This window comes from Adelges cooleyi, unplaced genomic scaffold (genome assembly GCF_023614345.1).
Source record: "Adelges cooleyi isolate 19-005CV unplaced genomic scaffold, UGA_ACOO_1.1 ACOO_flye_CR_arks_rails_tigmint_CR_PRNA_376, whole genome shotgun sequence".
Classification (NCBI taxonomy): Eukaryota; Metazoa; Arthropoda; class Insecta; order Hemiptera; family Adelgidae; genus Adelges; species Adelges cooleyi.
In genome coordinates, this window is record NW_026096053.1 from 9,802,602 (window position 1) to 9,828,457 (window position 25,856).

Genomic DNA, 25,856 nt, shown 5'->3' on the forward strand with positions numbered 1-25,856 from the left:
AATTCTACTAGCGTTAAATTGATCACTAAAAACCTATAAAGGTTTCGCAAATATTTACATTTAATAAATTATTAATAAATGGAAAGTCGTTCTAATATCTCCCAAACTAGAACTTAATATCGAAACGAAAAAATGTATTTTTTTTAAATCAGGGCCATCAAATGGGTGTTTACCTGTATTTCGTTTATTAATTACCTGTATTTATTTATTTAATTAATAGTGACATCAGATTTATAGAACTTGCAACAAAGTCTAAGTGTAGGTTCTCAAGTATTGTGAGTAATATTATCAGTTTTTGGTAGCTTATCGTACCTACACCTAAAAGGCTGCGTTTAAATCGAGCTATCCGCCGGTTATTATTATTAAATTATAATTATAATTATATTTTCGCCGTTCAACGAAAAGTACAAATTGAAGATAATTATTATTATCGCGCAATCCCTTTGACGGTGCGACGGTGGAGGTGACCGCGCGACGGGCCGGCTGCGGGCTACAGTTTCGTCGCGACGGTGGGCGTGACCGTGGTCGGCGGCCACTCGAGGCGTGTGCAGTGCGCGGCGGGCGCAAGGGGGCGGGCGGCCAATTCAATGAGCGGCCGCGGCGGCGGGGATACGCTCGCCATCATTACCCGGCAATTTGGCCGCCGCCGTCGGGGGTGCGCGCGTAGCGGAGACATACGGCGGTTAACGGGTGCGCTGTCGTGGTGGTGGCCAATGCGGCGGGGCGGAGTGAGGAACGCGGCGGCCGAGGGGCGGACCCAAACGAGCCGGCGCGGAGCACCCGAAAAATAGGTGTTAACTATATTTAATCGCCGCGCCGATGCCGTACCGCGCGCTCGTCCGTCACACGGTTATCGTCTGGCCGCCGCGTTACAGTATAATAATTATTACGTAGTGCAATTTTTGTTGTTGAATCGTTGCCGTAATTCATCGTTGCCAGTGCGTTTAACCGCCGTACCTTCGCGTTTTGCACCAACACCAGTGTTACACGCGCGTGCGAACGATGATGGTGTTGGATTCGGGACAAGCGTCGCCGTCGTTACGGCTGTACGCCGCGGCCGCCGCGGCTGCGGCCAACGGTTACGGTGGCGGACAGCAGGCCGCCGCAGCGGCCGGCGTCCAAATGCCGCCACATCCGCTGTTCCCGCACTTTACCGCCCGGTTTCCGCACGGTATGGCCACGGCCGCCAGCTTCGCGGCCGGCCTGTCCCCGTTCCTACAGCAGCATCACGCCGAGCACGCGGCCGCCCAGCGGTACGCCATGGCGGCTGCCGCGGCCGCCCGGAATAACGGTGGCCACCTTCCACCGTCAGTGCACCAACATCACCAGCAGCACCATCAATCGCAACACCACCAAAGGCCGTCCATCGGCGCGGGTCAAGTGGCGTCCGACGGCGGCAAGCGGCGGCAGTCGCAACAACAACACCAGCAGCACCAGCAACAACAACACCACATAAGGATACCCAACAACCACTGCAGCGACGATAGCGCGTCCGAAAGCGGATCGCCCAAAAAAGGTAAGCGTCTTCGCTTTTCTCCGGCGATACTGTTTTAGAGTAACTTCTTTGTTTAAAAATTGAAGTTAAAACAAAATCGAGCAATTGTACTTTAAGTTAAACATTATGCTGTTGTGAACACTTTAAATTGGTTTCGAATTCAGATAAGGATAATAGTTTTGTATTTGTGTAATTAAATTAAATGCGTTTGTTACGATAAAAGTAACAACTTTGAAACCGAATCGTCTTATTTATTTTGTTAACATTTTAACTAAGTAGGTGGGTATATGTAATATTATTATAGTTTGCTGTTTTACTTATCATTAATCGTAATCTGTCTAAACGAGATACGTTTGTTTTTAAAACTGCCAAAGAACGAATACAGTCCTATTCCAATTATATATTTTCATAAAGTTTAATATACATTTGGCTTGACCAAAATAAAAATAAATGTGTCATAGTTTAGTTAAGTTCAATTTTTTAAATTAGGTATAACTTCTTTAAAAAAAAAAATGTTTATTTAATAAAATCGCCCGAAATCGATTAAATATTAACCTTCGTTAAACCGAATGTGATAATAATATTGTTAATGTATGCGCTTAATTAATTGCTCGCGCAATCTGCATTGAACTAATGCAATTATGGATAATTTTCAACTAAATATTTTTTACACGCATTTATCAATAAACTTATTTCTTATTAACTGATAATTATTCGTGTAGAGTTTTATCAATAATACCAAAGTCGGTGCAATATTATTTTTAATAACATAAATTATTTTTCATAATAACAATATGTACCTACCTATTTTATAAACGGACAACGGTTACCAACATTTAAAAAAAAATGCTCCTTTCCATGCATACGAAACAATATAATTTAATGGGTGTGTAATATGTATACAAGTATATTATAAAGTTAGCAATTTATATTGTTAGAATTACAGCTGCATGCCATTCGTGTCTTGGACGTGTGAAATTGAAACGTTAAACATGTTTTCGCACGTGTAATAATAAAGTTATTTTTTATTCTTTTCATTTAACCCGCTCGTTTGCGTGATTATCACACAACACTTAATATAATATAGGTATATAGTATAATGGGCAATATTTTGTTATGCGCCATTCGGGTATCGATTTTATATAAATAGTACAGCTAAAAGTAAATTAATAATTATAAAAATAATACAAAACGTTAAACCTGCAGTAAAAGGTACAATATTAGGTACATATAATTATTTTTTAACAAAAAAATATAGCGATATCTGAAGAAAAAAAACAAATTCTCTAATATTGAATTAATTTAAAAAGAAAATGATTTACCGAAAAACTCTGTTAAAGCGGTTCGTCAGTCGTCTGGATAATATCCAACAGGAAATATGAAAATTATTTTCAAAATGAAATTTAGATAGTATACCTATCACACTGGACCGTGAGAAAATCCCAACCGGAAGGGCTGGGCTGTATCGTTGGAAGACCTGAACACAATTATTATTGTACAAAGGCTAATGTCGTTTTAAAATTTGAACTTTCATATTATGACTATAGATAACATTACATTATCAGCGTCAATTTACTTGCCTGATTTAGAAATAATAATTAACTGCGTGATATTATAATAAATTGCAAAGTTGACAGTAAAAAATTATAGGTACCTACATTTGTGTTTCAATGTTGTATATAGGTATAGCGGTATCGCCATCATTTAAAAATTACCTACACATATTTGGACTTTTAATTAATGCATAAAACATAAAAATAAACTTAATAATTTAAACATTACCGATTAAAAATGTATAAAGAGATAACATTAAAAAAAAAACACATAATTAAATAATGTATTAACAAAAACGTTAAAAACAATTTTTACCGAATAATATAACTATATATAATTTATTAGTTTTAACTTATCATAATTAATTATCGCATAACGTTTTACTAAAGTTAGCCTTTAGGTAGGTCAAGTTAGTTCGACTTTACACCAAACTACTATTTTGAATCATATCTAATGGGCCGAACCATATTATACTAATTAAATGAAATATGTGTTTTTAAATGATTGTATATATAGGTGATATAGATACCTATGTAGACAATACAATAAATATGATTTAAAAAGAATTTCTTTTTATATTATTCACCATGCATTAAAAAAAAAACAAATTTAGGCTATTAAAATGTTATGTATTTAAATATAGAACATAATCATACATCGAATATCTAAAAGAAATATGATTTTAAATAGGTAATTTATTGTATATGCGATATTCGGTACCATATTTCAATTGTTCTAACTTGGAGGTTGTGTATAAACACTATTATTGTATCAATTTGGAATATTATCAATATTTTTGTTGACTTTAATATAATATTATACCTTTATTTTTAGTGTTAACATTTTGAGTGACTTACCGGTGCGATGGTTCTGCAAAAATAATTCTGATAACCTAAATTAATAATATAATATTATTACATAATTGTGCCTACATTATGTAGATAAACATTATCTTCGAAATGTCCAATTTTAACTTTGTACAAGGAAATAACACGAAAAATAATATCGATATACACGTAATTGATTAAAGGAAACTTACTCGTTGAATTAATTAGACAATGTTTTCCTTGTTCTAAAATTACACGTTAATTAATAAATATTGTTTTTCTGGAATATCATTTTTCTAGCCGCGAATTGTATTAATTATGATAATTAGTATACCAACAGCAATTATTAATAGACTTGTAGAATTTTTTTTTATTATAATTATTATTATCATCATTGTAGCGATAATAAATAATTATAAGTATTACTTCACTTTAGTGTTGCAGTATACCTACATATATAGGTACATACGATGATAGACAAGTGAAATTTGTTACAATTTAATTAGATTATTGTTTTTTTCATACCAACCTACGCTCACTTAATATTATTTTATATAGTTTAAAAAATGTATGTATAGTTTATTATCACCATATTGTGTTGTTTTAACAAAAAAAATATGTACCTACATTAGGTTCTGTGATGATAAATAAAAGTTAAAAGCTTTTCAAAAATGATTGCAATAAATTAAAATGGGTAATAAAACTTTTAAAAGTATTTAATGGCCAATTAAATAACTATTCATTGAATAATTAATAATAGCTATAATTAAATTATTTAAAGTAAGGCGGAAATTTCAAAAAAATGTAAATACTAATTTTAAAATGTATCTAATTAAAAAAACAAAAAGCTTAGCGGTTCCTTATCTATTATTATTACCAATCTAAATTAAAAACATGAAAACATCATCAATACATATGATTGTTACATAATATAAACGTGTGTCGTTAAACATCTATTTAATTAGGATAAGAAACGTGTTATGTGGAGAACATAAAGTTAATTGATTTACGCTATTGTACTTACTATTCATGTGTTAATATAGTTCCATATTATGTACAATAATATGTATTAAATTGGATGGTCTCATTTTCGGGTTGGTACTATTACTATTTTTAATATAATATAACGACACTATTTAATGAACCATTTACCGAACATATATTATTACTATAGTATAATAGAAAATACAGAATACTAAATATAAAAAAGAAGCATCGTTATAACATATTAAGTATAAGAAGGTAACTGCGTTATGTATTCGAAAATACAATATAAATACATCAGTCCGTTAGTGTTCTTAAGTTTTAGTGAAAAGTATATCATGATCAATGGAATACATATTAGTATTAATAATGTTCCTAATACAGCAAACAAATATTTTGCATTTATATTTTTTGCTATCACACAGCAAAATATGTTGTACCAAAAATATTTTACGATTATACTTTTTTTTTTAAATCATATGAATAATATAAAAAAAATAATTAATAATTTTCCAATCGCTGTATGGTGGATTATATTGAAAACAAAAAAATACCAGCTTTAAAACAGTATAATAATTGTGTTAATGACGTAGTTGAAAACGCAGCGGTCGATCACGTCAAATCGTACAATTCTTTTGAATCATATACCTATTAAAAAAAATTACTGCTTACTGTGTTTAAGCTGCGTGTGCATATAATACTTGATGGATAAACCGTCGGCTAACGATCAAAAACGGAAATATATATATATATATATATATATATATATTTATAAATACAAACGCTACCGCAAAGCGAAATAGGTACTTATTACATATTATAGATGCATTAATATTTAATAATAAAACAAAAAAAACGGTCTGATAGCCAAACAATGCTAACAAATCGATAATTGGTAGGTTTACACATCTTAATAATATATTTTATGATAATTATAATAATAACAATACAATACATATAAGTACAAATCAAAGGTGCAAATAAGCCATGTCGTTTATGTATATTAGGTGTAGGTACTTCAAAAGTAATAATCATAATTATTTTAATTCTTATAAAATACATACCTATTGTTGCAAGGTCAAATACGGTGAATAACAATACATATATATCTAATCCCTCTGGAAACAGGTAGGTAGGTACCGTTGTACTTACCTACTTAGTGTGATTATTAAAATTATGTTTTTTATCAACGAGGCTTACCGACAGTCGACCGATACGATATAATATTATAGTGTGAATTAGTTGGAATTCTTGGAAACATTGATAATTAATGTATGTATGGAAAGACTACAATAGTAAATAAGTACAATTTTTAAAATAACTATCATTGTTTTTGGGACGACAATAAAATAAATGATTTCAATTAACAACGATATTATTATAACAAGCATATAAAATACATATTAAAAAAACTACCATGTAGTTTTTTTTAAAATTATAAACATTTTTCTAAAACGACAACGAATAAAAATGATCAGTTTAATTGGACGGCCGCGGCTCGCGTTCAAGCTATCAAAAAATAATTAATAACAGGTATAAAATTAGCATATTATGTAATGGTCGGCCCCATACTTGGTCGGGTAAGATATTTTACAATTTTGATTTCTATAAATTCGCAAAAGAACAATAAAATGTGCATTCAATCGCACAAATTGACCATTGAAAACAATTTAAATGAAAATTCAACTAATAACTCTAATGCGCAATTATTTTTGACACGATGTACTTTGATCAAATAATCAAAATGTTAATCACAAATTATAAACAAACGTCTAAACTAAAGAAATAATAATATAATTAATAAAATAATAATTGATGGTACTGATTTTATTCATCATGTTGAATTCATAATTCAAAAACGACATCAATGCTTATACCACAAATTCAGGCAATTAATTTATATTGTGTTTTTTTTATTGTTTACACATGGTATATTCAATCTGGGACTTCAGCACTAATTTTATTATTTAAAAAAGATTTCTCACGAAAAAAAATTTGTATTTTGTAAAATTTAGTGTACTTTGTAAATTGTAATAAAGTAATTTAAAAAAAAAATCCTTTTTCTAATACAACATGCGTTTAACAGGCCTGTCGCCTATATGTATAACAAAACATTCTTTATTAAATTTGGGTTCCACATAAATATGATGACCTACATTAATTTAGTGGCTTCGCGGCATTGGTCTTGGGGCCTTGGCGAAAGGAAGAAAACAAAAATAGGTATATTAAATCAATGCCGTTTTTGTACTCAATAAATAATTGCCAATTCATTTACAGTCAATTAAAAAACGATTTAAACTTTTTTAATTCGTTTAGACTAATTCGTCTTGAACGACACACACTGTATCAGTAATTATATTTTAAGTCTTGACGATTCCCTCGCCATACTCTTTGTATTTATTTTCCGTGACTGATCGACCGGTTAAGATTGAGAATTCAAAAAAAAGAAGCGCAGACGTGTTTAAAAACACCGCTTTTTATCTGGGCGGAAAAAAATCTCTTTCAACAGAAAAAATAAATAGAAATAGGGGTAAAAAGATATATATATATATATATATTTAAACCCCACTAAGGTTTTCAGTTTTGTATATGTAATTGGATTTGTCGCAGAGAGATACTGATCGCACAACCGCGCCAATTATTGTGTTTGTATTTGGCGGGTTGACAATAATTATATTTGTACAATATAGCTAATATTATGTGAGATTTTTCTTTTCCAAAATTATTTGCAATCTCAAGCGCACGACCGTGTTCCGTTCGGTCTGATTGAAAATTATATTATATTTTTCTATTATTATTATTTCACTACAAATAAAATAACGCGATAATAGTATATAGATAGAGCGGGTATATCGAATCGAAACACCTCTTGGCGACACGTCTTCACAATATGTGGACCGCATGACCGCGACGGGTTAAGTATTTCAAATTATCACCATCACTCATCAACAATATATATATATATATATATACCTAAGTATATAGTTGGGACTAGCTTCGGTCACGTAGATAAATATATGTATAGATTTGTGTGTGTGTGATCAAAGCTGATGGTTCAATCTTGTGGTGGTTTTTGTGTGTATACATGCGGACAAGCGCGTGGCGGGCACGAGTCACGTTTCCGTTTACTGTATATACTTACGTATAAAATATTATTATTATATTATATATTGAATGACAGCGGTAAGTGTGTGTGTAAATGTGTGACCTCGGCACCGGAGCCTTTATAATACAGGAGGGTACCTTAATCCTTATATATGTATGTATGTATACCCATAAGTATACGATAATAATTTATTATCATGAGTGTGAATTCAATAAGAGAATCACACATTATTATTATTATTATTATTATGATACGGACGTGTATAAAACATAATAATACAACTGACCGAAGACTAAGACGAAGATGGAGATCCACGACGGTCGATAATAGCAGTCCGCACGTCAAATTGATAATATCACAATATATTGTAGTGTCCACCGGTGTTGAAAGTCAAAAACCGTGGCAGACAATAAATTGGTACGGTTTACTACTTTTTATTGTACCTTCTTGATTTCAGATTTGGCAGTTCGCTATGTACAAGCACAAAGCTAGAACAATATTGTGTTAATTGCACAGGGGATGGCAGATAAATGCAACCGGTTGTCACACCGAAAATGGTCACACCCGCTAGCCTGAACATAACGGTGGATTAATAAAAAAAAATTATATATTTTGTAAGACAATGTGATGCTGCGCCGGCCCGTGGGCCTAGAAAACTTGGGCGTTGTTGCCTCATCGAAAGTGTCATGTTCTTGGACGGCGGCGATCACGACCAACGCATAGATAGATGCGCACAACATAATAGAATATACTATATTATATCAGAGGTATTATATTATTTAATACTAATAATATGAATTACACAGTCATAAAGAGGAGGAACCAGAACGGTACTAGTAATATGTAGTATTAGAAACTATACTAGACGTATACCCTGCGTTCACAGGACGAAATATCATCTTATAATATGGCTCGGGTTGATTTATATACTACACACTCAGACATACTCGGCAACCCCCTCCGGCCTAACCGGGTGTGGACCGTCCGAATAGTATTCAATTTTTTTTTTGCCTCTCTTCAATCCACCGCCTGGTATCGTTAAGACGTCGGTTCTTAAACGACACGGTAATAATGTTGTCAGAAATCATCCGCGGCGTGAGGAGCAAAAAAAAAAAATAAACAAAAAACGTCCGCCTCCCTAACAGAAACCAAGACCGAAAAAAACCACAAACATAATTATAAGATACGGTCTCGTCGAGCATCATATTGTTATGGATTATATTTTTATTGTCAAAACTAAGACAAATGTCTTAGTCAAATGGGCCACAGTCTTACCTACTACACACACACACAACATAACCGTAGACAATAGAAAAACATTAGGTATACCTATAGGTATATTATGAACTGTTAAGAGAAATCATCATTTTTGATAACGCAATTGAAAATTGTACAACTAACAAGTAATTGTAAGAGCGGACGGCTCGCGTTTGTTATAACGAATGGAAGGCAAATTTGCAATAATTAAAAATGTTTTAGCTTTCAGTTGGACATTTTTAACAGCGCGATAACAATTTAGAGTTATCACTTACATAGTTTAGCTCTATTTAGACTACAATAAAAATGAAAAATTATAATATTTTTTTTTTAATGCCATCATGAAACTGACACAAAATTGATTTTTCATTCAAATAATAAAGTAATTAACGCCATTTAGCTAGAAATATTTCCATAACTTTTTAATAATAAATTATAATCTGACCAAAAAATAAAAATATGTTTTAAAATAATGCGAAATAAATATTTACCTTCCCTATTTTATGTGGTGAGTATTATATACTCCACCTAGGTCACCTACCGGTAGGTTGTATACAGTAAACAGTATACTTGAATTTTATTATAAATAGTTGTTCAGTTGGCACAATTATCTGTTAAGCCACGATTTGCTCGTTTTAGAATTATTATATCCATCATCAACCGCTATCCAAGTGACATCTTATAATATAATTATAGATATAATAAAAGTGGGTATATTTTTCATTTTCAATTTGTTTTTTTTTTTGGTGGGATTGAAATTTCTTTAAAAAGGGCTTTTTGGGCGATTCTTGTGCCATCGAGCATATAAGTAATAATTTATAAAATAGCTGATTTCCGACTATAGTGAACGCGATAAGGCCACTACGTCGTTGACCTAACGGCTAAGCGGTTGTTGTTCACATTGTGGCGTTTAACCTATTTTAATGATAATTAATTAGTACACATTTTAGGTATAATGTTGCACTTATCTCCGGACAAAACATACAAAGTGTTATTGTATGTTTATGCCTACCGTGTTTACAGAAACGACCGAAACAACATTTCCAAGGAAATCCGTGACGGCTGGTAGGAAAGAAAACCGCTCCTTCACGCCCGTTAATTAGTCCATAATATAATTATCGATGCACCCATGTACCTGCCTAACCGTGATTAATTTCTGACGGATTTTTTTAGTATATTTAAAAAAAAATATGATTATAAAAGTTTATCTTGAGGCGGTCGCTTGTACGGAAAAAGTTCCACGAAACTGACACAATACATGTATGTATATATATAATATATATCTATATTTAATCGTCTTAAAATATAAAGTTATGCAACGGAACGTCTCGGTTAGGTGTCTCGGGTGTGGAAGGGAATGGAAAAAAAAAAATAGGTACAATATTTTTTTTAATTTAATTATATATATGTATAATATAATATTACAAAGATAACACTACGCCGGCACGCCTTTCGTTATTAATTTTTTTTCCTCCGCTTACACATATACTACAGATATATATATATATATATTTATAGATATAAGTACAGTGGTGTACAAATATACTCTACTATACTATACTTATACTTATATATATATAATAAAATGTATTGTGTCGGCTCGCTTTAATTAAAAACGAGGAAAATTCGCAGGTTATCGTCAACCCGGCCTGTGTTCTTGATACACCAGCCTAATTGATTATAAACCCGTACTACACATACCTACACACATATATTATATATATATATATATATTTGTTTGGATATATAATGAATGCCAAAATTCTACCAAAGCCGGTCGTCGATATTCCAATCAATTTCTATCTTAGAATATATACAATATACACAATGTCCAGTTAAAAGAAGAGACTTTCATTTTCTGAGAAAATAATTAAGTACGATATTACAAAACTACCACAATATTTGTATTTTTTATTATTTTCTATAGATTTTAAATTAACTCAAACGGGAAAACGTTAAAGATATTTAATTACATTTTTTTACTAAGGTAAATTTTCCAAAATGTTTGACAGGTCGATAACCAGTTTTGAATAAATACATTTTAAGTTTATGTGGAGACTTGAGTGAAGTAGTATTTTTAAACTCTACTTGTAATCGTTCAAACCGGTATTGACCGGTCAACATTTTTAGCAAATTATTTTTATTGCAAAAAGTTAATTGGACCTATAGATATATGAGTTGAAAAAGTCGATAGTGCTTTGTAAAATACTAAAAAGGTCAATATCCTATAATTTTATAATGTTGTAAAATAACATATAGGTAGAGATGTTTTTTAAAATAAAAACTATAAGATTATGTAATAATTATTTTCCTATAAAATGAGCGTGTTCCGTTAAATCGATCACCCTGTATACACGTACATTTCGACCGCAGTATGTATACCTTCGTAATCCATTATATGATAATGTAATTACTAATTATAATTATCATTCAATAAACATTAAATATTATATACCATTGAACTTGGGGAGTCGCTTTTTTAAAATTATTTCAATTATAATTGACCGGGGTCACCTCGCCGCCTCTTTTAATCCTAATCCGAATAGACTTTGAATATTGGGTCGACTCATCTTCATAATTCACACCTATGATATTAAATTTTAATTGCCTAATCATAAATTAACGTTTTTTCGACTTTAAACTTACCGTTAAGCTTGTTTTGTTGTATTGCAAAAATGTTAGTATCTCAAATTGACACGAGGAAATATTAATAATATATCAAACATTAAATGTTATTGTTAACTTTATTACGGTTAACTTAAATCAGCTACTATGTAGGTTAGATAGAGTTTAGATAGTCTACATAGAGTTTAAAATATCAAAATGGATTTAATTTCCAATTAACTTGTAGTCCTAAAAAGTAAGTCAAGTACAACAAAGTTAGAGGTTCTTGCTTCTTTGACTGTTTGAAAATAAATTCGTCTACCTAATTTTCACTCGACATGTTAGCCCAGTCGACCTTACAAATATAGTGCTTTAATTTCGACTAAAACGGTAATTCCGATTTAAATTAAGCGATTATTTAAATTAATACAAACGCGTTAATGCACACAGGCTTGCTTATTTTGTGCTTACATTATACTTCATGTGGGTCGCGTGAGACTTGCTCGACACGTCGATAGGTCATGACTTGACGGCGGTAATGATGATCAGATAAAAAATGTAGGTACATTACCTTTTCAAGCGGTTATTAATTAAAATTGTTTTTTATAATTATGTACATATATTGTTAATAATAACAGGAACGAGGCTCGTTATAGAGTTCGGTTAATGAATTATTTTCAATAAAATCACGTTGGTTTAATATTTTTTTTTTATAACGAACGCGGTCAAATAAATAATTAACAATTAATTAAGTAATATACTTACACAGCCGTGCAATAAACAATTTGTTAAAACTAGTTGTTTACTGCCAAACTCTGAACTCGTTTTCTTTATTGTATATTAATTATATAATACAAAACCATAAAAACACGTTATTACTACTTTTAACGTTTTATTATATAAACGGGATGCCAAAAATAAAAATAAATACTTTGCCAGAACGTTTACAAAGTGACAATTTCTTCGAGCCCTAGTTAAAATTCTGCTCGTTTATTCGTTAAAATGCTTCTCCCTCCTCTTTTTTGGCTTCCAGGAGGTATATATATATATATGTTTTTATTAAGTTGTATATAATACAATTACACGGTAAATGGCTTGTAATCCCATAAACTGCTCACCGGTAGGCACATATACCACCCCATCCGGTCGTTATATGTAAAGGGGCGATGTTGTGAAACATGAATATAATAATATGAGGACCTCGCGGTTTACCCAACAGCCATAGGGCCAGTACTTGGCCGTTTTCATTATTATTATCATTATCATGCTTACATAGGTTGCCGGTTGGATACAGAGATAGGGCGGCGGTTTATTTACAGGAAATTACAATTCAAATCAGGCATTTCTCTCTCCTCGTCGTCCATATTATTATTATATAGTGAGCGTACCTATTAACGACTATTTTTTTTCCTTCTTATAACTGCTACCAAAGACGAAACAAATTATTAATACATACACAAGACGGTTTACGCGTCTCTTACATTGAGATGTTTAAAATGGAGACGGCGACGGTCGGTCACAGGTGGCTGATGGAAGCCAATATTCGGTCGACACGCTCAATTATTACATTATTAGCCGCATTATTATTATTATAAGGTGGAAACCGAGCAGGGTCCGGGCGAGGCACCTGGAGCGAACGGTTACCTTTTTTTGAGGGGGGGGGGGAGGAAGGTGATGTAGTTTTTTTGTCGGCGAGATCCGGGGAACCCGGCAAGACCTTAAGTACGGCTCTCGTTCATGGTATAACCGTGACAAACCGTGTTGATTTATAGCCCAGAGTCGAATCGTTTTCCATCCGAAACCGAGTTAAACGGTTACCCCTTTACCCCTTTACGGTGCTATCGTATCAACCGAACGTCCACCTATGGAAACGGTTGATGTAATTGTTATTACCATTATTATTATATACAGATATACACGCCACGTCATAACATAACTACTTCCGTCCGGCCGACGAAAATTATAACGTGAAATTACTCCATTAACAGTCCGCCTTTTGTTTTCTTCTTTTAATAGATTAATCGCGGCACCTCCCGAGTATCTAATCGAATGCCCAAGCCTTTCATTTAGTTATAATTATACTTATATGATATATGTCACGGCTAATGTTAACATTTGAATAATGTTGGCATTTGCCAATGTGTTTTGGATAATGTCATTAAAACTATTATATCAGAGACCATCGACACAGTTTTTCTAATTTTTTAACTACGGATGGTTAGAACGATCAAAAGTAGTATACGTGAGATGTAGCGCAGGTGTCCGGTAAAGTGACAATTTTATTACTTATAGAAATTTGGGGAGGGGGTTCAGATACGGAGGTCTTCTCAAAATATAGGTATACTTTACATAGGGTTTGCTAGTGTGTTTCGGCCAAACACAATATTATAAGTTATAACATAATACAATATATAATAACAATAAGTGTATAATATGTACATAATAACAATATCACGTTTGAACGCTGTGCTAGAGTAATTGAACTATAGTCTCCATAGCGCGATTGCTTATTAACTTATATATATATATGACCGTTGTCATCCATCAAGTATACAAACTTTGTTTAATTAAAAACACCACCAGCCAGCTATCCTATCGCCGTTGAGACGGGCACATGGAGTGTCTAATGGAAATTCGTAAACAAACTTTAGACGCCCCACACACGTGACCGGTAATGCGACCCACGCGTAGCTCGCTCATAATATACAAGTATAATATGAGTATATACACTTGATATGATAGAGATATATAGGTACAGAAGGTGAGAGATAACGACGCTATAATCAGAGACGCTGGCGTTGATCGTATAAGAAAATACAAATGTACAGTCCTACTCTAACATAATAATATGCTACCCGGCTGTCTCATCATGTGCCTTAGGGGAGGGTTAGGTTAGGGGAAGTTAACTAGATAGGCACCTGACAAACAGTTATATTGTATTAATGGCTATTGGTAATATTTGGAGATTTTGCACTGCACTGTATTGCCTGTTTCTATATAGTCGTCGTACGGTCCTAGGAGGCGCCTAAGTACTACTTTATTATTTTTTTTATTGTACATAGAGAGAGTAAGGCGGTGGTGTCGGCCATGCGCGCATATCGTGAGACCGTCGGTAGTGGTCGCTATCGTTAATTCAATTATAACGAATAGCGTTTGACACGGTCATCGGTCCACCCAATCTTCACACTTGTTTAGAATTATATTATAATGTAAGTAGTTACAATACCTACCTCGTTTTCTCCTGTCAGCTGACACCTTTTCCCCGTTGTCGACAGTGCACTTGCATCATCAGAATAAGAGGCAACATCGCCAGACGTGGTGAACATTGATGTAGGAAGTAAACAACACATTTTATACATATTTGATAATATTACAATTTGTTCTCCGTTTATACATCCAAGTTCCGAAATAACATGAGCGGCAATAGTTTAAGTTATCAATTATCAGTCTCAAGAGAATTTCTACATGTCAATAGTGTCGATTCGAGTAAAATTTCCTTAACGAGGTTCTTTTGTGTCGGTATTTAAATTGCAGAATATAAATCTGTGTGTTGGGTCAAGATGGGTACATTTTGGACTTATTAACCGCATTAACAATTTTTAAAAGCGTACAATGGCTCGCTTGAACCAAAGTCCACACAGCTGTCATAGTAGTACATTTATTTAAAAGTACCTACTTGTTTTATGAATTTATCAATTTTACCTGAAAAGAACGTTGAGAATTCTAAACAAATTATTATAATTCCAAAACAAATTATTACTAGTACATAACAATTTTAAATGTTATTGAAACTTTGTATTTTCTTTGCACACATAAAATTTTATTAGTATTAATAAAACAAAATCTACTTTCCTTTCCATACCTATTCATCTAATCTATTACTATTTTGTCTATTTTGGTTTAAACTCATCAGAGACGGCACTAAAACCTAGATCATTATGGAGCAAGTTCTGCAGTAATTGTTAGGGTTCACCCCAACAGTGTCTCGGCTGTAATTTAAAAACATAATGAACATTTTTAACCATCGAATTCAAACTATTTTAATATTTAATGGTAACATCAATTAGAGCAAGAGAACGTTTATGATTATAGTTTTGATGGTCGATCAAGCTACCTAATTATTTACAATTAGGCCACAAGTGCTGATGGTCCATTTCATTGACATATCCACCTTGGGATTCCATGATGTTCTTATTCAACAGCTCACGGTCAGGATTCTAGTGTTCAGTTTCATCTTTTTCGGTGCCGGATTCAAAATGAAATACACAATACCCTTATAGTATATATAATATTATAATAGGTCCTATCTGGGACTGAGCGATAAGACGTTCGAACGGGGGACGCCATAGTATGTATCATAAACGCTGGGCATATTATTATTATATTATGTTGTGTATACCAGAAAAAACAATTCGTTTGGACAGCACTTGCGTTATCATAATAATATTATATTCGGTCCGATTGTAAGTGGTGAGATTTCTTTTATTATTTTGTTTCCTTCTTTTAGCTTTTCCGACCCTTTTTCGTCGACCGGATCCGACTTATTGTGTGCGAAAATTAATTTTTCTCCCCTTCGCTTCGCTTTTGGCGCGCATTATGTGGAGAAAACTCGGGAAAAGCGTTTCCATTTGGCGGCGCTCTATTTATATATTAATATTATTATCTAGTCGGCGGTCTTGTCTCTTTATGCTTTTCCATATTTCAGTGATTTACGACCGTCTGCCCCGGCCCAAGATGTACATATACAACAACATTATATTATAAAGCCTCCGTTTGTAAAAACCATACATATGTGTATACTAACATACACAAGCTTGCCTCAACTCCGCTTGGCGCATCTCCACTCCATATTGTATTATCTATGTGGCGTTTCAATATCTTATTTCATATTTCAAAAATAATATTGTACATACAATACACACACATATGGCGTTTCGGCCAATATTCTCATGCGTCGCTTCGGTGATTTACGACGCGTTCGCGAAATTGTTTTAACGTCTTTGGTTTTCATAACAATAATATTATACATACACATGTATATTATATCTCTACTATACTTACACACACCCCTTTGCTATGCCGCGATATCGGCCGACATCCCACCGGGGCCATTGATCAGCCAAGGTGTCCTCCTATCAGATATATTGGATTATCGAAAGTTGTTGTATAAGCTCACAACTTGTGTGAACACGCGGTTTTGGGGTTTGTAAATAAAGCGTGGGGTACGGCCGCCCGAATGGCTTACGGCTATTTCAATTTCGAAAAAGTTATATGTAGGCTCCGGAAAAGTTCATTTTCGACTTTGTCGCTAATCAAAAATCACACGCCCAAAACGGTCTGCCCAAAGTTTTAAACCTCAATAATTATGAGTGGCGCCATTTGATGAGGGGGGTTGGGATAGGTCTTAAAACTTAAAAAAGCTACATTTATTTTTTAGTAATAGGTTTGTCGAAATAAAAATAAACGTAGTACTGATTTTAAGTTTTGAGGTTTTTAGAATTCCAACCCCCTCCCCCTCAAATGTTCGCCAATGTCAATAATATCTTATACGACTCTCCCCAAGCGTTTGTATGGGTTTAACACTGACACACTATATAGTACAGATGATAATATAATCTGGTATGAGAAGGAGTTTTATAGCATTTTGGCCAATAAGCATATTTGGGTATGATGGAAGTTGGCAATTTAAAATTAATATTAACATTTACTATATTTCAATAAACGTCTTTTGGTGGAAAATATTTCATGTAAAACATATTTTATTCGGCGTTTTGTAAGTTTTACCTACTATGTATATTACAGGAGTAACTTGTTAGTACTTACGCTATTTAGTTATAACGGTTGAACAATACAATTTGGTTTTGTGATAATTTAATATAGTTTTGTATGGACGTTTTTTTTATTTGATTTATTGTTGCTAAAAACAATTATTTCGTTTACGGTAAAAAATGACATGCAATAATATTATTTTGACTGCGTCGATAATTAAGCACGGCCCGACGTGACCAACGCGGCATTATCATAATTTTCAATCGTTTCTCGTATAATATTAAATATACCATTATCATATTTAATATTCAATATCTATGCAAATTTACCGAGTTACTCGTGCAAAACGTGCACGCATGAATTAGCGCATTGGCCGCGTACAAAATCGGTAACGCACACAACGAGGTGTGAAATATTTATGTCAGCCCGTAATATTGCTCTTGTCCGCGTAGTAGCGCACGCATTATAATTGTGAACATTAAAAAACACATATAAATTAATGTTAACGCCTCGCTAAATGCTAAAAAATTGATGGAAAAATAATAATTTGTGTTTATCGACACAGGGTGTATACCAAAACCTCTTGTCGCACTCTACCAAATTTACGTTTCTTCGTCGAAAATAAAATTAAACCATACCGTGGAAATTTATGATACGGTTTTCACCACGGTCATTGACGACGGTCGCCGTCTAGTAACCGCATAATTATTTGATTCTGGCCACGCTTTAGCCCATCCCTTTGAACTCTTTTCTCCTTATGTGTGTATTCGTTAACACTATAATAACAAAAATAATAATTTTTCAACGTTTTTTATTTTTTGCGCAGGTATCGACGGCGACAGCGCCGCTGGCAGTTCCGAAGACTTGGCCAACAAGCGGCGGAGATCCAGGACCAACTTTAACACGTGGCAGCTGGAAGAACTGGAGAGGGCGTTCATGGCCAGCCACTACCCGGACGTGTTCATGAGGGAAGCGCTGGCTCTGCGGTTGGACCTCAAGGAATCCAGAGTGGCCGTAAGTACATTATATTGTTTGTAGCGTTATGTTATTATCATGTTGTCGGCGAAGGGAGAGAATTGGCTTTTTATCTTTGGCGTTAGTGTGTATATGTGCTAGTATAAGCTCCCTCGAGTATAGCCCCTCCGCTGCCCGCCACCCTTGCGGCAGTTTTGATTTAAAGCCGCATTTCATTCCCAATGAACGGTTCGCGTTAGGGGTGTTTTTTTGGTTGGCGTTTTTTTTTTATCGAGGCAGGGGCGAAAAACACAAATGGTTCGTGTACGGTTAAATAATCTGCGCCACCATGTTGTCCGCTTCGCTTTATACTTACAGTAGGTGTATATACATATATATATATATATATATATATACTTTCAAGGGACAAGTCCCACGGGTGCAATACGTTCTGGTTTTGAACGCCGGAAGCGAGAAATAGATGATAAACTATTTATATATATATATACATATAATGTGCAGATAGAGACCGAGGATTCGCTTCTGTTTTTATTTTATTTGCCGGATATTATTGTTGAGAAATTTAAACGCGATTTACCGCCAGTATATTGTTCACCCCCACCACCGTTATTGTTGGTCGCACACAAATTGATAACATGTGTGTGTGTGTGTAAACTTGTTTCTATACTATTTAGTTAACCTTTTTTTTTTGTTTTTTGTCTGTTTTGCTCTTAGGTATGGTTTCAGAACCGAAGGGCCAAGTGGAGGAAAAAAGAGCACACCAAAAAAGGACCCGGCCGACCGGCGCACAACGCACATCCGGTCACTTGTTCCGGCGAACCAATTCCGGCGGACGAGCTGAGGCGCAAAGAACGCGAACGTCGACAGAAGAAACTGCTCAAGAGCTTGGAGCGACAGCAGAGGAAGTTGGCCGCCAAAGGCGTGCACGTGGACTTGGAGACCTTGCGCAAGGAATGGGAGTCGCAGCAAGCCAACAGTGAGTGTGCCATTTGTGTCATTTTAATAAAACATGTTTTTGGTTTTAACATGGACATACACCGCCAAGGGTCATTCCAAAATTTTCTTGGCATTTCGTGACGCGATTAGGCTCTGTCAATTTATGAATTTGAGTATACCAGGGTACTAAATCGCACTAGAATATTATACTCAGTGTACATAGGGTGATGGATCAAATGTTAATGCAGACCTTTACAAAGTACAGCTATGATGGAACATACTAAAGTGTATAAACTGTGCAGAGGTCGGGCATATATTATGTTCCTCGCGTATGTTCTCAATATATTGTTACGGCCGGTGTTGATTCGCCGAGAAGTCTTCGTATGAGGTTTATTAAATCATTTCTAGGCCATCGACAATAATAATCAGACTTGTGTAATGACCAGAAAAATTGAGGGAGAACGTTTTTTTTATACATACAACAATAATAATATGTTATTGTCGCCGCCGCCACTGTTCAATGGGTGCCGAACGCCAACGATTATATATTATTAGTATTATTATATATTATTTCTCTTATTATAGGACTCTTCCAATTGGCAATCGTATAGTATAACACAATATAAAACGGAGTTTTCGTATAATAACATTCGGATTGTGCCTGACAATATCGCTACCGTTTTTTTTTCTATCATCCGTCCATTACATTATACCTTTCGACGCGGTCGTTTTCTCGTGTGATATATTCGTCCACAGAAGAAACACATAATAATAATAATATAGCCAATCAAAACCAATTCTATTAGGACATAGAGACGGCCATGCCATCCGCGTTATTTAAAATATAGGTGCCCAAGTATTCCACACACGGTCGACACAAGCGGAACGCATGCGCATAAACTATTATTATGTCCAAATTGTCGTTGGAATACTTACACATATGTAGTAGACACGTCTAGACACTGTATAATACCGAGTGTTTCCGCCAATTGAATATTTTCCTACAGAAAAATAATAATACATGGATTCCGTACACACAACCGAATATTACACACGGAACGACGTGTTTATAGTGTCCGGCGAAAATAAAAATGTTAAATCGCGCAGAACCCAAAAAATAATTGTAATTTTTTTCAATTTATTTTCTTACAATAGAATATCAATTTTTCTGGATTTTCTGCGCAATATCACTTTCTAAAAAATTATACATATATACTACGTAGAATCTCCTACGACCAACAAAGTTATTCCAAGTAATCGATTTTAAACAACGAAATTTCTTTTTGACTAAAATGTCGCTCTTGGTTTATTCTTCGCGCCTTACCTTACATACAAAACTCCATTTTTATCATCTGCGCCATCATATCTATTTGTTTATTCCCCACATTTTTCCATGTCTTTTTTTCTTTTACTGTTGGATGCATAGAGTTAGTTTAGCACTAATTGATTATTGGTATAGAAAAAACAAATCGTATTTTCACTTTGTATATTTATTTCCTTGTATGGGAAATATCGTCTTATAGAAGTAGTTTGAGACACTGTACGTACATGTGTATTATGTATAATACTTACAAAACGCGCAGGTCTCTGCGGCCTTGGCCTTTGTGTAGCCACTGTTATATTAAAGCAAGTGTTAAATGCCATTTCTTTGTACTATATAATATATTACTATTAATTGGGCAATGCTTGGCTCCATGATTGCCGTCATTGATGTGTATTTTTATTAACGAATGTATTATATTTATTGACTCGGAGTCAAATTAATTCCCTATCGACCAATTCGTATATTGAATGATAATAATATGGTTTTCGAGTAAAATTAATTTTCAATTTTTTATTTAATTTTTCTAGATGCTGCTAAAAAACACGGTCAGATAAACTGTGGAGTGGGCGGAGGGTCGTCGAACAACGGCATGGACTTATCCTTGCACGACTCGTCGAGCTGTTGCAGCGGCCAGACGAGCAGGGACGAGGAAATCGACGTGGTCGGCGAGGAAGATCATCATAGACGGTTGCACCGGCGCAGCGCCAGCACGACGTTCGACGACGAGGACGACGACGACGACGACGACGACGACGAGGACGAGGACGAGGGCTTGCCGCCGTACGCCCGGGCGGCCGCAGCCGCCGCGGTGGCCGCGGCGTGCCGGGACGAGAGCTGTAGCTCGGACGACGAGCTATACGGCAGACACCACCTGTACCGGCCGAGGCCGCCGCCGCCGCCCAACGACGAAGAGTCGTCGCCCCTGTTGAACCTGACCACCGCGTCCACGGCGGCCGCCGACAAGGTACGGCGCCTCAACCCGTTCAGCATCGAGTCCCTGTTGGCGGGCGGCAACCGGCCGTTCAGTCTCACCGCGGCCGCCCGGACCACGATCGTCCAAAACAATAACAACAACAACAACAGCAACAACAATAATAACAACACGAAACTGTGAAGTTATCTTTTGGCCGCCTGTCTGTACACTGTGTAACTATTATAGGTATAATATATTTATTCGCTATCATCATTATTAATTTCCATAACTATTATTATTAATATTATTAATTAGGTTCCTATATATTCCGTTTTATTGATACTGTTATCAACGTAAAACGGTTTACAACGATACTTCTTCTTTTCGTTAAGACTGTAGACTAATTATTATTAGTTGTTTAAGTATTAAGTGTATCTACTACTTTTTTTTTCGACAGCCACCATTTTTTTAAAGGTAATAATAATATAAATATATGTATTGTTTAAAAACATGGAAATATGCCAAATTTATTTATTTTTTAACTTCTCAAAAACAAAAAAAAACAATAACATATATATATATATATAGATATACATCTTTTATCGACCGACAGCGTAAATACGATTAGACCATAAAAAAAAATGTCTCAGGCAATTATTTAACGTTTAATCAAATCTAGTCAAATTTATATATTTGTATATTACATATAAATGTAAAATAATAATAATTGTAATGATAATATTATATACATTGTATATAAATCGGATATAGTATATTGGCAACGGCTATAATTATATATCATGGCATATTATTTTATGGTATATTTTTTAATATTGTACAATATAATTATATATTTTTGTTTGAGAACGGCGAGCAATACGATATTATAATATTACCTATGTCTGAGTATAATAAATTCTGATTTATAATATATTATATTATGTAATAAATATGCGAGTGCAATATATATTTATAGGTACATAATGAGTTAAGTTCAGAGTTAAGTTGTATAGACGGGAAGTATAACATGTATATGTATACTGCTTTTCACCTCCTCCCCCCTCTTTGTTTCGTGTATAGAAAAAAACACATCATCCCGTTGTTGTTGATTTATTGTAATATAATATATACATACATACATTAACTAACAATTTTAATAAGCGATCATAGTCGTTATCACCATCATCGTCATCATTATCGACCTTTGTCTTATTATTATTAATTAAATTATTATTTTTAACTGTTGTATTAAACCGTCTGTTCCGGAATGACTTGTGTATAATAAAAATATGATATACATTTATAAATATTAAAAGTGAGTTGTTTTTTTTTTTTTTTTTTAACATTATATAAGATTTTTAATATAATATAATGTATACGATTATATATTTAAAAAAAAAAAATTGAATTAAAAAAATCAAACGACGACAACGACGTTGGATTATAAATATTAGTTTATTTTGTATTATATTATTATTTTCCCAGATATTTTCCTTCAAAAATAATAATAATAACATAGTATATTATAAATAACGTGATATACGCAATGTACCACGTTATAATAATTTAATAATAATTATTATTTCCGTCAAGTAAAAAAAAAAAAATAATAATAATGTTCCTACCTATGTGTGTATATGAGAAAAAAAAGTCAAACGTCCACTAGGAGGAGGAGGAGAAAGAATGATGACTGTATTTTTATTATTATTATTATTATTGTATACGGGCAATGTAAAGCCACTTTATTCTGACATCTGTGTGTGTATATGTATGTATACTATACGATGAAGACATCTTTTACAATTAGTCTCGGCGGTCGGCACGGTGTGAAGACATTAAGTACGGCCGTTTGACGGGCACCCAACACCTCATAATATTCAACACTTTTTCTCTTTCTCTCTCTCGACCATCAGCAGCACACTCAAATAACGATTTTCTTGTACTCTGAAGACGGTCGGTTATGTTGTATTATTATTATGTTAATCAGTGGTGACCAAAGTGTACTACAATACAATTAACGCGATAATAATACCGTCGACTTTATGTATGCACTTGCACATGAATAATTGTGCGTTTGATATTTTTTAAATCATCATGAAAAAAATATGATAGAGAAATACAAGTATATATATTTGTATTATTCTACTCTCCTAGCAAAGCAAAAATTCTCTATACTCACTTAGCAATACTTCCTTCCGACATCTCCTCAAACGAGTACAAACAATACAAGTATGTAAGTTACAATACATTATAGTTAATCAATTGTTCGTAATACTGTATAAAATACTTGTATATTATTTTACATAATTTCAATTAAAAAATAAAGGTATCGTCATTGATTTGTTTTACACACAAATCTTAAAAATGATTAAATTAAAGGATAAAGGATTGCAAATGTTTTTCATTAAGTCACGTTAATTCATTTTTTAATGTACATTACATTACACGGGCACCGATTATAGTTGTCTGAGTTTAATAATACCTACAAACTGTATTATATAGGTACACGGGTTAACATAATTAAAAAAAAAAAAAAACGATAGTAATATGAACCTTATAAATCGGGATGAAAATGATAATTGGAAAATGCCTAAAAAAAAATTTGATGAGAACTAAACGCAAAAACCATATACTCATTGTGTACATCGAAAGCGATTATACTTAGGTTTTCATCTGATAAAGTAGTAATAATATTGTAATCCCGTCGACTGTTGGTCCTATCTTGATTTCTAGTGGAAATCATTAGCTATTCATGATTCGGCAGTTTGTATAACCGTGAAACATCATAATTCATGTACCGTTGACAGATGGCACCCTGCCGGTTGTATGTGAAAAAACAAAAAAATTAATAGAACATATACATTTTCATTAGTAGGTATATATATATTATCGACAAGCTGATAATATACACTATTAAAACCGTACGCCGATCCCACTAATCTTATTAATATAATGGTGTATTTTTTTTTTAAAACAATTTTTTTATGCCACAGATTGTCTACCGGCCGAATCGCGACTGATACAAGCCGGTAGAACCATCATCACTATTCGACCACATCTATTAGGTGTTCCTATACTTCACTCATATCATACTTACAGGAACTTACACAGACACCGGGGCGCTTTACTTCTAGCACAACGGGTTTTTATACACTAAACCTTTGCCCACATTTTGCTCGTCCTTATAGAATATTTTCCCATTGGATCTGCCTTTGTTTTTTGTACGGATATTGGTACAATATATTATGTTATTGTTATTATTATTAAGTTCTGTATACTAAACATTTGATCTGAATACCTAAATACTATAGGTAATATACGTGGCACACGGAAATTATATATGTAAAACAACGGTACTAATTAATTTCACATGTTGATTTATTAAAAAAAAAAAACATTTTTTTATAACCGATCGAATTTATAATACCCATGTATTATAATATATACAACGATTATCACGGCTGACGGCAATACTGTATAATTATATTAATATAAACTCTATATTATATTTACAAATATATATATACACACACACATTTTTTTAAATATATAAATTAAAACAATCAATTTTCGTCGAAACTCACTAAACGGGTTTGCCCCGCACAGATAACATAATTAATATCGTTAAGAAATTGGTTTTCGCCTTGTAATTATTATTATAATATACTGCTCTAGTTTAGAGATAAATTATAATATATGTGTATATCTGGACCGAATAGAGACCATGAAAATTCCCTAGAGCCGGAGTTCCAGTTATGTCCAGACAGTATAGCAAATATATATAATATAAAACTATATACTATTTTCGAGTACAAATATTCCATTGGCGTATACACTTGGCCGTGTAACTTATATAAGAATACAGGTAGGCTCACCTGTGACTGTGTGTGGTTTTTTTTGAGAAGCCCTGTTCCGCTATCGTTACCACGGGGGATGAGGGGGGGGAGTAAATTGTACGTGTAATTTAATAACGCCCAACAAAAGATCCTCAGCGGTATAACATACAGGTACGGTTCGTATATATATATATATATATATATATATATATATATATATATTATAGTTCAACCGAGAGGAACCTAGGCGAGAGAGAGAGAGATGATATAGCTGTT

The 25,856-nt window shown here is 33.7% G+C and overlaps 1 protein-coding gene across 1 annotated transcript; it reads left to right on the forward strand.

The window, feature by feature from the left end:
• The first annotated feature begins 823 nt into the window (after positions 1-823).
• Positions 824-21,945, forward strand: LOC126840758 (homeobox protein unc-4-like). Its single transcript, XM_050576694.1, has 4 exons — positions 824-1,516; positions 18,423-18,610; positions 19,286-19,547; positions 21,359-21,945. Exons 1-4 carry the CDS (start codon positions 1,003-1,005, stop codon positions 21,943-21,945), a joined length of 1,551 nt encoding a protein of 516 aa, XP_050432651.1. The 5' UTR covers positions 824-1,002.
• The last annotated feature ends 3,911 nt before the right edge of the window (positions 21,946-25,856 follow it).

Bases quoted from the DNA above. Each gene is read 5' to 3' on its own strand.
- LOC126840758 (XM_050576694.1), top strand. From the start codon at position 1,003: ATGATGGTGTTGGATTCGGGACAAGCGTCGCCGTCGTTACGGCTGTAC. The intron at 18,611-19,285 runs GTAAGTACATTA...TTTTGCTCTTAG, and splicing joins TCAAGGAATCCAGAGTGGCC to GTATGGTTTCAGAACCGAAG. The intron at 19,548-21,358 runs GTGAGTGTGCCA...TAATTTTTCTAG, and splicing joins GGAGTCGCAGCAAGCCAACA to ATGCTGCTAAAAAACACGGT.